Source organism: Cyrtonyx montezumae, unplaced genomic scaffold (assembly GCF_038088225.1).
Source record: "Cyrtonyx montezumae isolate F1298 unplaced genomic scaffold, pur_monq_1.0 scaffold_32, whole genome shotgun sequence".
NCBI classification, from domain to species: domain Eukaryota; kingdom Metazoa; phylum Chordata; class Aves; order Galliformes; family Odontophoridae; genus Cyrtonyx; species Cyrtonyx montezumae.
In genome coordinates, this window is record NW_027072037.1 from 2,797,048 (window position 1) to 2,814,391 (window position 17,344).

At 43.7% G+C, this 17,344-nt stretch overlaps 1 protein-coding gene across 5 annotated transcripts in view; it reads right to left on the minus strand.

Annotated features, from left to right (window-relative positions):
• The window catches only part of ALS2CL (ALS2 C-terminal like), a 62,117-nt gene that overhangs the window by 8,366 nt on the left and 36,407 nt on the right, over positions 1 to 17,344 (minus strand). For all 5 annotated transcript variants that reach the window (XM_065744855.1, XM_065744850.1, XM_065744852.1 and 2 more), the window contains exons 3-17: positions 16,168 to 16,360; positions 15,365 to 15,430; positions 14,741 to 14,906; positions 14,180 to 14,308; positions 13,756 to 13,875; positions 11,918 to 11,994; positions 11,458 to 11,524; positions 10,691 to 10,887; positions 7,586 to 7,651; positions 6,556 to 6,654; positions 5,373 to 5,531; positions 4,984 to 5,095; positions 2,991 to 3,068; positions 1,393 to 1,520; positions 459 to 632 (exon numbers count right to left, since the gene is read on the minus strand). In XM_065744855.1, coding sequence (XP_065600927.1) covers positions 459 to 632; positions 1,393 to 1,520; positions 2,991 to 3,068; positions 4,984 to 5,095; positions 5,373 to 5,531; positions 6,556 to 6,654; positions 7,586 to 7,651; positions 10,691 to 10,887; positions 11,458 to 11,524; positions 11,918 to 11,994; positions 13,756 to 13,875; positions 14,180 to 14,308; positions 14,741 to 14,906; positions 15,365 to 15,430; positions 16,168 to 16,360 — 1,831 coding nt within the window. The remainder of the gene's footprint in view (positions 1 to 458; positions 633 to 1,392; positions 1,521 to 2,990; positions 3,069 to 4,983; positions 5,096 to 5,372; positions 5,532 to 6,555; positions 6,655 to 7,585; positions 7,652 to 10,690; positions 10,888 to 11,457; positions 11,525 to 11,917; positions 11,995 to 13,755; positions 13,876 to 14,179; positions 14,309 to 14,740; positions 14,907 to 15,364; positions 15,431 to 16,167; positions 16,361 to 17,344) is intronic.

Consider the following 17,344-nt stretch of genomic DNA (forward strand, 5'->3'; position numbering starts at 1 on the left):
ACTCTTTCAAAAGGAATTGCCCCACCTACTTATAGAAGCTAGGTTGCCTAAATTCATTGTCTTCAGCTCTGGTCTGAATTACATCCTGCAGATGTTCATCAGAGCTTTTTGGGACACCTTCATAGCAAAGGAGTTCGGCCTGAATATGTTGATGATCTCAGTTAGGCCTCCCTCAACTAGAAGAGCAGCCTGAAATGGGTGGCCCACATGCAGATGCTTATATTTAGTCAAATAAATTCCATATTGAACATTCACACGTAAGAATCAGCCTCAACAGCACAAGTTTAGACTTAAAAGTCATCCTTCTCCAAGAAAGGAACGTTTCATGGACAGGAATAGCAGGATAATGCTATTCCTACGGTTTCACAGCTTCAGCACAAGTCAGAATCAAACACAGACCACCGTTCTGTTTACACAAATGGCTCCTCCGTTGCAATGATGGCATGCAGCACTAGTACCTTTGGCAGAAGAGATACTCCTGAGATCTCCGGAGTTCCTTGCTTGTTTGTATGTGGAATCCCGTAAAAGATTCCTCCATTTCTTCTTTGCAGCCAGAATGGATGAACTCCAGGAACTGGTCATAGATTCCCTTCCATCTCTTCTCCACCGGGAACTCCTTGAGGCCCAGCTGACTGCACAACATAACATGGCGTTAGTCTTCTTTGAGGAAGGGTGCAATCACTTCAGACTTCACTTTTTAAATATGGAAAGTTCTCCAGAATCAGATACCAACACAAGAACTGTGGGTGCAGAGAAGGTCACTAGTGCCTAACTGGTGAGTAAGACAAAAACAGACTATTATCCTGGCAATGAGATACTTTGGGCTGAGAGAAAATAATTCATGGTGCATGGGACAGCAGTAATGTGAAACTGCACTGATTAATTTCTGCTCCACCCAGGGTATTCTAAAGACAGACTTTGCTATCTCTTTCCTTTGCTACCTTCTTTGCTTTCCTCTCTCTGAAGTATCAACTGGAAATGTTCAGATAGGAGCACAGGGGGTCAGAAAAGGAGCAGGCAATATATTTCAGCAACCTAGCTTTGCCTGTATAGCTTCAGACCTGTCAGTGCATGTGCCATTGCATACACAGAGAAACGTGTGCACGCTTGAACAAACCACTTCCCAAACTCTCTCCAGATTGAGGATGGGAGCATGGGTGGCCACTGGGAAAGACAGGGGCTGAACATCTGTTTTCCACTTCCCACGTGACATTAATTTTAATGACAAGTAGTGCTCTCCCTCTCCTCCTCCTTTTCCTGTATAAACACTAGTTTTCAGATCAACGTTTTCAGGCAAGGACTGCTTTTATCCCTGTAGGAACTGATCCAGGACTTTTCCAGGTGCCTACAAAATAAAAGCCACAACCCAAGAAATCAGGTGGTTTTGCTCACGCTTTGGTTATTCTCTCATCCAGCTGCTCGTTTGATGTATTCAGGACACCTTGTGTCTGAAGGCCTTGGCCTGATTTGTTAGTAAAAGTTCCCTCCAGAATAAAGCCATTGGCAAATGACAGCTTCCCCTGCAACAGAGAAATATGGGATTACTGTGCCAAGATCTCATTAGCAAGAGGAAACAAGCTGGACCAAGACTTCAAATTCTCTTTTCCACAGAGCCAGCTCCTGACATGGTGACTAAGAACAACTTCCAACACTGATGTGAATGTTCTTAGCATTCAAAACAGTAGTACTATTAAGGTAACTATCACTGGAGAAAACACATTCCCAGTATTGAATGACACACAAAGGATTGTGGATGGGAAGACCATCACAATCACAGAGTAAGACTTCTGTGTTATACTTGACAACAAGTAGCCAATATCTTTGAGTTATAAAATTTTCTAGCTTGAAAGACATGGAACTGAAATTCCTCCTCTATTTTTCCACTGCTTGTTAAAACCACAAGGAGGTTTGGCTTCATAGATAGAGGGAAACATAAGATAGTCACCATAAAAGCTTTCAAAACGTTTTCTGCTACCAAGAAAAACCTTAAATTCTCTGGGGCCAATACAGGAGAAGACGTGCAGTAGCTTGATTCAAACTTTAAAGAATTTAATTAAACCAAATTCGAAGTCAAACAATATTGAAACAAATCTGTCTTCCAAAGCAAACCTGAAATTCATACTACTAATACCAGGAGGCATTCTATCTTCACATAATGAGCAGATTTTTTAAAGCTAACCACTCAAGCTAAACATTAATTTTGGAGGAAGCTGCATTCGAACACTACAATCAGTCTCTGCAAAATTCACCCCAGTGCCCCTGGCAGAAGAAGATTACAACAAATGCTTCCTCCCGTGACAAGTCAGTAAATGATGGGGCTGATTTGCAGTTGTTACCATCACTCATCAGTTGTTAACGTCAGCTCAGTCTGATCTGACCACACACTTCCTGTCAGACTTGCCGTACTTTTCTGTAACAAGCTGGAGGACTAGTTTTCCCTGCAGTAGAGCACTTAGTGATCACTTTGACTAGATATTTTGGTTAAAGATCAACTGAAAAAATGTTGAACGTGTCAGTGCAGCGACCAGATTGTAAAATCAAACTTCCAACATCGTTCAGCTACATTAACACACCCTGGTTATGTCAGCATAACATTGGGTCTGTAACTGTTTTGTTTGCTGCATCATTTCCTGTGCTCCCAAACCACTATAAAGGCTAAAACACTTGTTCTGAGAATACAACATCCTAATGGCAACTGTGAAATGCAACCAGAAGTCTCCAACAAATGGCAATAACGACTAAAAAACAAACCCTCAAGTTAAAAACAATGCAATGCCCAAAGCCCCTAGACCCATGTTGCTTGAAATCTCCCTGCTGTAGTTTCCATCATGTAAATGAGAGGGATAACAAAACAAGATATAACAAAACTAAAATAGTGTTACAATAAATTGTTATTTCATCTCAGCCTTTCTACATAGCTGCTTGCCCTCTGTGAAGCTAGTGGATTCCTCGAAGCTTATACCCTCTCCCTCCAGAAAATATGTGCTCACCTTTCCAACAAATGTTAGATCTTGCGTGAAGTTTCCTTCATAGACTGAGTCATCTTCCAAGAGCAGAATCCCAGAACCCTTCATTTAAAAGCAGAAGTAGTGAATTCATGACATTAAGCTCGTGCTTACTACTATTAATCTAGAAACGGCCGTTGGCTCCGAATTATTTATGGGCTGCAGATTCTGAGAACCTTTCTGAAAGCCCAAAATGCCATCAGCAACATTAAAGAGAAAAGCAAGGAGGTGGTCTACAGCCATAAAGCTAGGCATCACAGCATGGAGGAGACGTACTGAGCAGGCAGGTGGTTTGAAGTGACAGTACTACTACAATTATCTTCATAGAGCAAGAAACGAAAGGCAGTTTCCTGCTCCAAGAGTGGGCAATTTCCTGCTCCAAGAGTGGTCACCAAGAATTGTGACATGGATCAGCTCATGGTCCTTCGAGTTTTATGACCTTCTGGTGACTCTTAACCAGCTGCGTCATTCTTCGTAAGCGCACTAAGAGAAAAGAGGAAGGCAGCTGCCATGTAGGATTAGCTTTGTCCTTTGCTGTGCAGTCAGCAGGGCATTAATAAGCTTCTCCTAGGCACTCATAAAATGACTCGCTCCATTGCCTCCCAGCTCCCACGGGTGCTTACAGTAGCATGCATTTCAGGGAAAGAACACAAAGATGCAGAACAGACACAGGATAACTTATGCCAAAGGGGTAAGATACTTCTCACTGAGGCTTGGCCCAAGGTTTGAGCCCGGAGGTTTATTCATCCCCACGCCAGCCAGAATATGTGGTCACTTTTAAAGCTGTAACACATTTTCCACTGGAATGGTTTTCCTGATGGAAAGTGCCCTTTTTTGGCAAAAACAAAAGGTTTCCAGGGGAAGCTTCTTGGCCCCACCAATTTTCCACTAGGAAAACTGAAGCGATTGCTTCCCTCTCGCAAACCTTGTGAAGTTGAGGAGCCTTTGGCAGCTGGTAGCCCAAAAGACTGCTTTATTTTGGTTCCCCACAGATGGAACTTGAATGGAAAGCCCTTCCAACAGTTTCCATGCTAAACGTTTTGTCCTAATTTGGTGCGAGGGGAGGGGGGTTGTTTGCTTTTTTAAGTGCACATATTTCATGAGATGAAATACTTTTATTTCCAAGCCAGCTCTCCCATGCCAGTTCCTCACACCAACACCTAACTTCCAATGAATTGGAAAGACAACTTAACATAGGTATGCTCACATTGGCAAGGTAAAGACTTAATAAATTCCAAGACAGACACAGTATCGTATTTACCAGCAGAGAATTTGACACGTGAGTTCTGTTCTAGAATTGTGACCTGAAGAAGGCTAAACCTACAAGTGTCTTAGCATGAGCAAGAAGTGACAGCCTCACTTTTTGTTCTTATCTGTACTTCATGAAGGTGATAAGAATCATAGAATCATATAATTGCTCAGGTTGGAAAAAGACCTTCAAGATCATCAAGTCCAGCCTCAATCTAACCATACTACCCTAACAATCCACTGCTAAATCACGTCTCTGAGCACCACATCCAAACATATTTTAAACACATGATGGTGACTCAAGCACCTCCTTGGGAAGCCTATTTCAGCACTTAACAACCCTTTCTGTAAATAAGTTTTAATTTATATCCAACCTGAACATCCCCGGCTCAACTTGAGGTCATTCCCCGATGTCCTGTCACCACTCTCACTGCAATCACCTTTCAGATATTTGAAGAGAGCAATGAGGTCTCAACCTCCTCTTCCTCAGAGTAAACAGCTCCAGTTCCTTCAGTCACTTCTCAAAGGGGATATTCTCCAGAAAGAAACAGAAGACTTTATCTAGGCTCTGTTCTTCAAAAATGCTATTGTAGTAAAATATCAGTGTTTGATTTTCCTTGTCTTCTGTTTTCCCTCAGAGAGTAATTACAAAGTGAAATCTTAATCTAGTCCTTGATGGAGGAATTCCATGTCACATTACCTAGATAATCCACTGAAAATGGATACTCACCACCATTTTATCAGCATGAAACGTCCTTTGATAGCAGACACCTGACTGGGTGACTACAATGCCTTGTCCATGTTTGTGATCATCAAGCCATGTCCCTATGTATCTCTCCCCTCTGAAAAACAAGAGAAAAAAAAGTAAGATTTTTTCCTTGATTCACTACATTTCAGTCAATTTGAAGCATCACATACAGAGTGCTCCATGAAGCACAAAAGCCAGACTTAACTGCACAAACACAGCTCAGATTCCCCAGGAGTTCAAGCAGTGTAGCAGAGGCTGAACACTTTCGCTTTCATCCTCAAATCCCCATCAGACATGAGGTTTTCCTCATGCCAATAGATTGGACAAACTGTCGGGAACTTAAAGCCATCTCTGATCCATACTGCCTTTACCTGTCTTTGTCTTCCCAGACTCCATATCCATTCTTCTTGTCGTTTTCCCACTGTCCTGTATATTTAAATGGATGCTCAGCTGAGAAGTTCTCCAGTATCCCAAATCCTTGACGCACATCATTTTTGAAGTAGCCTTTGTAGACCATATCATTCCCATATCTGCAGGGAGCAAGTACATACTAAGACAGTGCATATTTGATGGCTATTATTGGAGTAGGAAGGCAAGAAAATAAGCAGATTGGGCTCATCTGCCTGCTAACTATTGCACATATTTGGCTGGTGGCTCTGGAGCTTGTGGCAGCACACTATTAGAAAAATGCATCACCCAATTCAATCACTCCACACATAGCTTCCAACATTACCTAAGCACACTCCACTTAGGCCTGCAATTGTCTTGGGAGAGGCTGCTCAAGTCCTTGACCTCTTGCCAGCCAGGTCCCAGTGACTACTGGTAAATCCAGGGTGGGAGTAGGTCAGATTGGGCAGGAAGCTAGAACTGCCTTCCCCTTCCTACACTCACCAGCCACCCCTTCTCCTGGGGTCACCCCTCTGGGAAGAATTGCTTCTCAGAGCTCTAGCCATGCTGGACAACAGATCTTCTTAACTGCTATAGAAAACACTTCAGCTAAGCAGAGCTGTCATCTTTAGTGGTCAACGTGCTTTCACGTTATACACTACACAGCAGCACAGCACTGTTCAGTTGGCTTTAAGTTCCCTAGTGGCTTCTCCACGTGCTATAAACTATGTTTTATTCATAAATAAGAAGTTTCATGTCCTTTGTTTTATGTCTTCTCCGGAAGGTTTGGTTCAGACAGCACCGTCAGATGAGAGAGAATGAATGCTGTGTGCTCCACCACATCTGTCCAGGGCTCGTGGCAACAACAGGAACGAACGCCAATGAGATTCTCACTTACAGGACATAGAGGATGTTCTGCTGGGCAGTTACAATGGCTTTAGCTCATGGAGAAGCTCTTATTATTCTGATGTTCCGGAGACTTAGGCTGCATGGCTTCTTCATCAGCCCTATCTCCAAAGCAAACAAAGCCAAAACCAAAAGCCACCCAGGCCTGAATTATCCTGGATTTTACACTGCAACTTGCCCTTCCATAGCAACGTGGGAACATTTCACCTGTTATATACACAGTTCCCTTTTCTCCAGAGTCCATCTTTAGCTTTTACTTACTCACAGATTCCATAGCCTCTCATCTTGCCCTCAAACCAGTGGCACTTATAGCAGTCGTATCGGTCTTCAGATCGGCGAGGGACGAGGCATATTCCAAACCTACAGAGTGCATATGGTAGAGGTCAGCATGGCAACAAGTGACTCAGCTGTACTGGATAAAGTTTAAAAACTAAGAACCTGCCAAAGAGATTTACATGGCTGGGGCTAGGTTTACCTCTGACATCAAAGGAAAGTTTTCTTAACCTCAACTCAAAGTATTTGAGACTTTTTTTTTTCCTCTCTTAAAAATCCAGTCTATTCTGGAACTCATTCAGAAATAAGACATCTAAAAAATGTTACTTTCAAAAAGTTTTAGGAAAATAATGTCTCAATTTTTTGGCATGGTTTATTTCCCTTGAAAAAGGGGGTGTAAGAGTTCATAAGTTCATAAGGTTGGAAAGGACCTATAAGATCATCTAGTCCAACCATCCTCCTATCACTATCTCTACCCAACTACTAAATTAAGTCCTTAAGCACCTCATCTAAACGCTTCTTGAACAGCGCTAGGGATGGTGCCTCAACCACCTCCCTAGGCAGGCCATTCCAGTGCCTGACCACTCTTTCAGAAAAGAAATGCTTCCTGAGGTCTAATCTAAATCTTCCCTGGCGCAACTTGTGGCCATTCCCTCTCGTCCTGTCATTACTTATCAAAGAGATTTTAAGAGATTTAAAAATTACTTTTCAAGGTATTTTATATGATCTATTTCATCTAGAGTTAGAGATCATGTGGTGATATTAATCCAATCGTATGAAGATATCTCCATCTGAACAGGTTCTATGCATTCTCTGCTTTTTGTTGTTGTTGTCACTAGCAGCAAAAAGTTTCAACTCATCAAGTCTACTGCAGGTGTCCAAAATCAGACAAATTGAGCTCTTACATTACATTCCTGTTTCTCTAGGAGGAGCTATTTCTCAGCTTATTTTGATAGCAAGTATGCAATCAAAACAATTGTGGTTTTTTGTTGTTTGTTGGTTTGTTTTTAGGGCTTACCCATGCTCCAAACCCTCTTTGAAGTCTCCAACATGATTGCGTCCATCCCGCCACTTCAGTGTCCCCCTGCAGTGTGAAGCAAGCATTACATAAGGGTTACCACCAGCATCATTCATAGTTGGACAGAAGTTATCAAAGTACAACCTAGAGATTGCTAACATAAAAACATTTCCTCTGGGGACAGAGAGAGAAATGTTCTTCATGCACCTTGGACTGTGCCAAAGGGTTTCAATACTCTGAAGTTTTTATGCTGTAGAATGAGCTGGAAGAATTTTCTTCCAAACTCCCTCATCTCAAAATTTTAGAGTTGCTGGGTCATTCATTTAGGACAATGTACACGATCCTTTTGTAATTACAGTGTAGTACGTGATCAGGCCAGCTGAAGTTCCAGCATGGCACATCCCTGTAGACAAGTTAATGACACCATGGCCCAGAAATTCACTCTGACAGATGCTGTGAAAACAAAAGAGACAAGCACTGGCCTAAAGGGATTATATCTTTCCATCTGTTTTGTGCTGGGGTTGTAGAAATGATTACATGAGATAACAATGCAACAATGAGACTAGAACAGTCAGTGCCATGCGTGCTCAAATTATTGCATAGATAATGCACAGCTGGGAATGAGTTTCCTCCAGCTCCCTGTCTCCCCCTCCACCCAACACCCACTCACTGTTTTTAAATCTTGCATCAGCCCAGACACAGCCATCTGCCTACAACCAAAGACAATACAAGATGGTGCAGTACCAAAGCCATGATGCATTGTCTTGACTTTCATCAACGTTGTTGTTCTAAACACCTACACAAGACAGACTTCTTTGGGTATTAGCACACAGCAAAGCGGTCACATCAACTTACATACATTTAAAATACATCTCCTTTTGCTTTGTAGTATCAGTGAAAGAAAAGGAAAGCAAACCAGACAGAATTCTAGCTCCAGCCACGTGGATGGTTCAAGCTATTCTCAACAGGGCTGCCTGCCTCCTTCACTTCAAGGCATCAGAAGTACTGAGACAGAATGGCAAAGAATGCAGAAATTATTACTGGAGAGCCCTGATTTGCACAACCACAGCCTTCTCCTCATGTGCTTTGCCATGCCAGTCTCTCCCTCAGAGGAAGAGGAGCCACCAAGGCCAGCGTTGAACTTCTATAACCCTGTATTAGTAGCACTTTCAGCAGTGGGAAGGAAAGCCTAGTAACCAAGCAATCAGTCAGTTCTGCCACAGGTTTCTTGGGATACTTCAGTTAAGTCACTTAATCTCAAGCAACAGAGATTTTCCTTCTTCACAACACTCCTCCATCCCTAACACGTCAAGGGGCAAAGTGCAAGGAAAGTGCATTTCTCTCTTGTGTCTGCATACAGGGGCTTTCTAATCTCCATTGGGAATGCAGGTGCTGGGTAAGGTTCAATAGGAACAAACCGTGTAAACAGATAAATAAAAACAAATCACATTTAGGAAGTATAAAACTTCAGTAACAACCTTGGGTTTGGTATCTTCATTTCTATCTGTCCTCAAAGAGATTTCAGCTAGGATCATTTAACCTTTCTTTCACAAATTGCTCCTTTTTGGCCAAGCTCTTTCTTAAACTTAGGTTGGACTTCACGAGCAGTTCCCACATTTTAATAGATTTTCAGACCACGGGGAAAAAGTTTCCCTTTTTATAATTGCCTTTTTTTTTCCCCTCCCTTCCTCATGATGGTATGATTTTATGCCTCAGGCTGACATTATAGTAATAGATGTTAGCTCAAGTCTAACTCCTAATTATAAGCATAATCCAGTGCATTGCCCTCAATGTGATCATTACCACATTAGGGGCAGCCTCTACAATCTGCTACATAAACCAGTGTAATTAGCAAGACATCTACTATACAGTAGATCAGATGGCAGGACTCAAGCTTTAACCAAGCCCTGAAAGGAAATAGGCATGTAAGTCTCAACTGCCCTCTGAATTTGTCCTCAACACCAGGTTTCTCTGGAAGCAAGAGAGGCAGGAATCAGAGAAGCCAGCCCACCCACCTCAGAAGACCACCAGCCCACAGTTTGTGTTCCAGACAATCAGAATGGGATGGAATATCCCGTGTCCACAGCCATTCTGTGGAGTCCTCAGTACAGGAGAGACCATGGACTTGTTGGAGCATGTCCAGAGGAGGGACACAAAAATGATCTGAAGGATGAAACACCTCCATTATGAGAACAGTCAGAGAGCTGGGGCTGTTCAGTCCAGAGATGGTTCTGGCAGAGCTGATAGCAGCTTTTCAGTATCTAAAGGAGGGATATAAGAAAGAAGGGGACAGACTATTCCTCATCCTTGGAGAGGTTCAAGGTCAGGCTGGACCAGGTCCCTGTTCATTGCAGGGGAATATGTCTAGATGGTCTTTAAAGGTCCCTTCCAATTCAAACAATTCTACAATTCTATGATCTATACATCCACTGGATCCATTGGTGTTACATCATTACACCAGCCCAGAAGGCTGACCGTATCCTGGGCCATATCAAAAAAGAGGTGACCAGCAGGGTGAGGGAGGTGACTGTCCCCCTCTGCTCCATCCTTGTAAGACCCCATCTGGAGTATTGCACCCCACCCTGGGGCCCCCAACACAAAAAGAATGCAAAGATATTGGAGCAGGACTAGAGGGGGGCCACAAAGGTGATCAAAAGACTGGGATACCTCTGCTATTAAGAAAGGCTGAGGCAGCTGGTCTGATTTAGTTTGGAGAAGAGAAGGTTTCAGGGAGATGTCATCATGACCTTCCAGTACTTCAGTGAAGCTTACAAGCAGGAGAGGGACCAGTTTCACACAAGCAGTTAGTGATAGGACAAGGGAAGATGTCTTTAAACTAAAACAGTGGAAATTTAGATTAGAATTGAGGAAGAAATTATTTACTCAGAGGGCTGTGAGCCCCTGCCACTGCTGCCCAAAGAGGCTGTGGATGGCCCAGCCCTGGAAGTGTTCAAGGCTATGCTGGATGAGGCAGCCTGATCTGGTGAGTGGCTGGAACTAGATGACCTTCTAACCTAAGACATTCTACATCCTATGATTAGGCCATCTTTGCATGGCCATCCTTGCATGCTCCTGCTCAGAAAAGGGGCAGAAAAGGCTTCTTACTTGCCATGAGGCTTTCCCCAGTGCCATTCACCCTCATAGGTTGCACTTTTGAACTTGCTCTCCAGCCTGAAGACGTAGGTGAAGAAGCGGCAGGATGAGGGCTCGGTGCCTTCTCCAGTTTTACCCCACAGGGGGAAATCTCGCTTCCCATTCAAAGCCTGCCGGATAGCTTGGTTCAGCTTCCACTGCCAAACAGCCTAGGAACAGAGGAAGAGCAATGCTGAAGCGAGGAAAACAAAACAGCTCCCAGCAGCAAGGCATCGAATCACAAAACATTGAGTTGGAAGAACCTCACCACGATCACCAAGTCCAGCTCCTAGCTACGTGTGGCACCATCCAATACCAAACCCCATGTCTGAGAGTGGTGCCCCAATGCTCTGTGAGCTCCAGCAGCTCAGGGCCGTGCCCACTGCCCTGGGGAGATGTGCCATAAGGAGGGGAATGTCCCTTCCCTCACCCAGCAGTGCTTTAGTTAATGAGGGGGAAAAAAAGGCCACAAAAATCACAGACAAAAGGTTTCAGCTACATTTAAGCAGCTGTAGAGCCCACTAATGTGCCTTCAGATTAAGAAGCTGCTTAATGGTATAGAATCATAGAGTGGTTTGGGTTGGAAGGGACCTCAAAGATCATCTATATGTCAGCTTCCACTCAGTAGGCAATGTTTTGATCTCACTACAGAGCTGCCACCCTCTCTATGCTGTCTGCCTATTTCAAGGCTTGGTAGATGGTATTTTCAGGTGAACAAAAAGGCCCTGACCACTGCTAACCTTCATCTGTGGGTCTCTGGCAGAGAGAACGAATGTTTCTTCTGGGGTTATGATGCAGAGTCCATACCTGTGAAGCAAAAGACATTTCAAGGACTATGACAAACACGTATCAGTCAAACAGAAGCTCATTTCTCTTCAGAAGCTAACACTGTTTTCACAGCCAATTCTTCTTTCTGAAGATGTAATCAACTAGTGAACTCATCTTTGTTCTCTATGTCTGCAGACAAAACCATTTTATTACTCACTGATTTCAAGATGTCAGCAAAACACAGGCAGTGCAAGTCCAAGCTACTGTGATACTGTCTGAGGAGTGCTGCAGTTGCCTGTGGCCCAGAAGCAACTCCACTAGGTGGAAAGAAGCTGATACGAAAGTTTGAACCATCCTCTCAGTTCCACAATCAAGTAATTAAGATGAAAACTTTCCCCACACACTTCTTCCAGAGGAGAATTTTCCACTTACTGTCCCGGAGCTGATTTTTCCCTGCAGGTTTCATCTACCCACACAAGCTTCAGATCAAAGCTCTGAAAGCTGTTTCCCTGGAACAAAAGGGAGAAGACATTATGTTGACAGAAACTCTACACTTTGCCCTTGCCATGTCAATCCATTGAACAGTGGTGCAAGATTGGCAGCACAGTAAATACACTCTTTCATAGTCCACGTATCTATCCTCACATTACAATGACAAACTTCAGAGGCTGAAAGAAATGTAGGAGAAGGAAGAAAGTTATTAGTTTATCACTTAGAAGTGGTGGTCCGTAATTCCATAACAGTAACAGACCTTCTATTCCAAGGCACCTTCTTAGATGGTACTCAGCTCTACAATATTTTCTTCCCTATCATATGACAGCATTCTCAAACCATCCCTGCCATATAACCCACTCTAGTTTCACTTATGATGTGTAGGATATAAATGCCAGATAATACAGCCACACACAGCCTACAGGGACATTTGTGGAATCACTGTTTTAACTGAGAAAACACCAAACTGAAGAAAAAGTTGAAATATTAGGTGAAGATCATATTTCACATTACATCTCCCTTCAGTGGAGGAAGTCTGCATTATAGAGCTGCATTCTGTAAGGATGAAGTTGAACAAGGTTGGATATCAACATTGTGGAGTTGCCATGAATTATCACTGATGAACCCACCAGATTTAGATAGAAAAGAAGGTTTGGATTCCCAGCACCAGAGCCCTCACCTGCAGTCCCCAGCTAGCAGCCCAAGACAACCAGTTCAACCCCAGTTCAGTTATGTCTCCACGTGCCTTGATAACAGTCATAGCAGCAGATGAGACATCGTGGGAGGGAACTGTTGACTGAGGAGAGATTTCTACAATGCAGATATCTCTGTGTTGGATGGTTACCCTCAGCTCTCATCCTGGCTAATGGAACTGAGGGCATGATTCAACTCATCCTAATTTTGGCATCTAAAACGGGTCAGATGAACCACACCCAGAGAGCATGTGTTTCTCTCCCTGACTATTAAGGAAGCCTGGGGGGGGGGAGGGGGTTGGTGGGGGGATTTGCTCAGACCTGGGAAATCTGTAACGTAAAGCTGAATGATGGAATTGTCACCCCATTTCCTCAGGCCTAGACCCTGACAACCAAGCTGCTTGAGACTGCTCAGCATTATCACAGGGACTGATGTGCCAAAGAGTCCAAAAGATGCATCAGCTCACATGGCAGTTGTGTTTAGACACCTGAGGCACTGGCACATTATACTAAGGAGCAAGCAGAGAGAGGTGCATATGGAGAGCCAAGCTAGATTACAGGTGCTGTCAGTCAGATAGATATAACATGCTGCAGAACAGCTTTGAACAAATGCTATGTGTTCATCAAGACGCTTCCTGTCTGCTCCACACTCTAGCCCTATATCCCTGACATAGCCCTAAGAACACCCACAACTTCTACTCCCATGCCACTAGCAGTGTGGACCACAAAACATCATATCTAGTGCCATGTACAAGTGTTAACAGCACAGGATCTTTGATCCATGAGGACCTCTTTGAATGAGCAAGAACAAAAAAGATCAGATTCAAATGCAGGCATGGGCTTGGGTTACCACCTGTGGTAGCTGGGTAGCACACGTTTACTAGGAAAAAAAGATATATAGATATACTTCTATTCCTATTTCTCTGGGATTTCTTCTCTTACTACCCAGTCCAAACCACGGGTCCATGGATCTGAGATGGTTTTGAGAACAGCAAGCTCTGCTGCAGTTTCAGTTTTACAGGAACGTAAACGTCAGTGTCATTCTGTGCTGTTTTTCCAATCTGCCTTCGAGGTTGGAAAATTCACCTGAATTAGCACAAGGACGTCATCAAAGAGCAAGATTCGATCTGATCGATTTGTACTGGAAGAGATAGGAAGATTTCGGCTATCTTCCAGCAGCCTCCTTTCAGGAACACACAGCATGTCCTGCGAAAAGAACCACAAAGATCAAGGTTGTAGACCAAAAGCAGCAGGAAACTATTTGCAAGAAGACATGCAAGTCAGGTCAACAGCTTTTGCAGATGCCTACTGATAGCAGACACAGGGTTCAGCTCCCACAGAGCTAGTGGCCACAAGGTTTCTTCAATGCTTGCATGCTGTCCTGCTCTGCTGGATTCCAAACCAAGCCCCAAATGAATGATTTATGTCAAATTTCCTCCGTGGATAAACGAAGTGTAAGACCCCTAAGTGTAAGCACCCCATCGAGCCACGCTGGGTGTCTGTGACTCACTGTGAATTTGTAGCCCAAGGATTTCCATAAGCTCTTGGTAAAACAAGCTTCATCCAGGACTTGGCTAATGAAAGACTTCAGCTTCATGTATTCCTTGACAGCACTGGCAACAATGTCCTTTTCAGAGCCCTGATAAAGGAAGGCAGGGCTTGAATGATGCTTCAGGTAAGGGTGTGCAGGGCTACTCTCTAGGCTACAGCTACAGAAAAAACCTCAGCAGCTCTGAATTCAAAGTATTAATGAAAGTTAATCCTCCAAACCCACTTGCAAGGAAAGCCTCCCAAATCTAACATTATCCCTGCCACCAGCTGTGTGATACTTCAGGCCACTTACACGTCCCTTAGCAGCTCATCTCTATGATGAGCAGCCTGAACTATGCTCACTGCTTTGAGACCCTCAGGTGGACTCTGCCCTAACAGTGCTTGTTATCATCACCATGGCTGTGCACATCTGCCTCTCAGCCCCCTTTAGATTCTCTCCCACCACCACAAAACCCTGCAACCTCTCTATGTAAGTTGTTAACCCCTGCCAGCAAGGTAAAAATCATATAAAGCCTCCTACCTCTTTGAGAACCTCATTCAGCTTGGTAAGGAGAAGTATATATTGCTCAACGTGGTCCCGGATAGGTTTGTGAAGGACAGTGTACAAGGCCAATGACATGGAGGTCTCAGAGGTGAAGTCGGTGAGGAACTGTTTCAGCACTGTCTTGTGGTGCTTCCAGGCTTCACTGCAAGGTGGCACATTAGGAGAAAGGTCCACTGACTAGTTTGTTTTTCCTCTGCAAACTGCTGTTACTCTGTTTCCCAAACCAATTTGTTCTGCCTCGGGCTCTGCTGTCTTGGCAAATACAAGTCACAGGCACAGATGTACAGAATATGGCATAACTTCCACAATGGTTTGCACTCTGAGTGTCTCAGATGAAGTAAATCCACTCATGGCCATCACTCATCTTTTCATTTGCTCTTTTCCAAGAGACTTTGACAACATCTGGACTAAGCAGTAGAAAATCCCTGCCAGATTCGCACACAATCCTTTCTCAGTTCCCTCTCTTTACCTGAATTCTCATATTTACTGAATTCCACTCCCCAGAATCTTTCAGCTAGCTGCAAAGAGATGCAGGGACATATGCAGAGGAAACATTTCAACAGCTACTGTTCTTAGATGAACGTTTTTGAGCCCACTGACCTTTTGCTTTTCGTGGCATGTTCAAAGCCGTGGACTACGACGTAGTTGGCAAAAGTGACAAAATACCTGTTAGCAAGAAAAAACTCAGAGTCAGAAGTAAAATTAACCATGAGGATTAAGAGAAAGATGGAAGAAGCTCGCCTGAAAATCCACTAACAGGTCCAGCTTTCCAAGGCAGCCAGAAAGATACAGCTATGTAACTCTCACTTTGGCTCGCTCCCCTGTGTCAACTCCTTCATTGACTTCTGCACTAGCATTGTTTTAGGAAGTTTAAGTCTTGGCTTTTAGCATAAGCAGAAGTTGTGCAACAGCGCTGGAGAACAGATCTACAAAGGCTAAGCTTAGGATATCAGCTTCAGATGTATGAATTTCTGTTGCTTGAAGCAAAAATACACGATTTATTGATGGTAAATTTAAACCAAAGCGTCCGTGTCAATGTATTGTATCTCTCACTAGAGGGAGATCGAGCTGTATTTTTGGTTAGACAAAATAAAACACTAAGTTTTCTTCCAGTAGTGATTTCAGACAAGTTGGGTATTCTGTCCAGATAAATGATCATTTATTACATTTTCAGAACCACGTATTTACTGCTGATTTTCAGATCCCTAAGTACAGCTTTTGAATACTCCTATATCACTCCAAAAAGGATGAGACATCATAGGATTTAAGGCTGCATGGAGCGAGTCAGCAGAGGTGACACCAACAAACAGGACTGAGGATATTAAATGCATCCCTTTTGCACCAGCCTACCATGGTTGGCAGAGTTAGTTGATGGGTTTGGTACCTTATTCTTCTTTACTTACTGGATGTACAAGCTTAGGAACAGGTCTCCTTTCCAGACAATGTAAATATCCTGAATGCAGAGTGACTGGGAAGTGCTGCATTTTTGCTTCACTATCCGGTAATTCTCTTCCGTGAGGTTCCAGAGAGCTTGAAATTGATCATTCAGGAGCAAAAAGAGCTTAAAGTTCTCCTTTCCTTTCTGGTCACTAGGCTCTTTGGGAAAGAAATGGAGAAGAAAAAGCTATCAGAAATCCCTGACTCTAGGAAATTTTGTGGAAGACGCTGCCTTTATCTTGTATTCAATCCAATTTATCAGTGTAAAGCACATACATTATCACAGGAAAGTAATCACAGGGAGGAAGGAGGTGACAATTATTTAGGGTTTGGTTTCCACGAGTAATTGTATGAAGTACCCACCTGAAGGCCTTCTCCTTTCCACACTTGTGGGAATTGTGGTCACAGCAGCCTGCAAGGCTCAGACCCAGCTCAGACACGAGCACTGGAGGAAAATTTGTGGAGGTTTTGCCCTTGGACCAAAGGATTGATCCCAATCTCCTTGGAGAGCAGACCCAGAAGGAAATACAGCATAAGAGGGAAGCAGTTTTCAGGACTAATCCAGACTCACCACTGTAGGCCAGGCAAGCTTGTGAATATTTATAGTACTGTTACTGAAGTGCAGCTGCTCTGATATACTGCCAGCTTAGAAACTGCACCCATCTATCAAAGCCAGGCATGAAAATGGACCAAGAAAGGGGAGGCAGAATGAGCACAATGTAGGGGTCATAAGTATGTGGGAAGCATTCTGGATTTCCATGGACCATGCTGGAAAGAAGCCTTAGAGATAACACTGCTCAGAATCTGTATTACAGAACCAGTCACAGAATCGTAGGGGTTGGAAGAGACTTCTGGAGAACACCTACTCCAACCTCCCTGCTAAAGCAGGTACACGTCCAAGAAGGGCCAAGTGGGTTCTGAGTATCCCCAGAGAAGGAGATTTCATCACCTCTGAGGCAGCTAGTTACAGTGCTCTGCCACCCTCACAGTAAAGTTCTTTCTCATGTTCACAAGGAACTTCCTATATTCCAGTCTGTGCCCACCACCCACCATCCTGTCACTAATTATCACTGAAAAATCCTGGTCCCACCCTCTTGACACCCTTAAGAGGCTGATAAGCAAACTGATCTGATCCCCACTCAG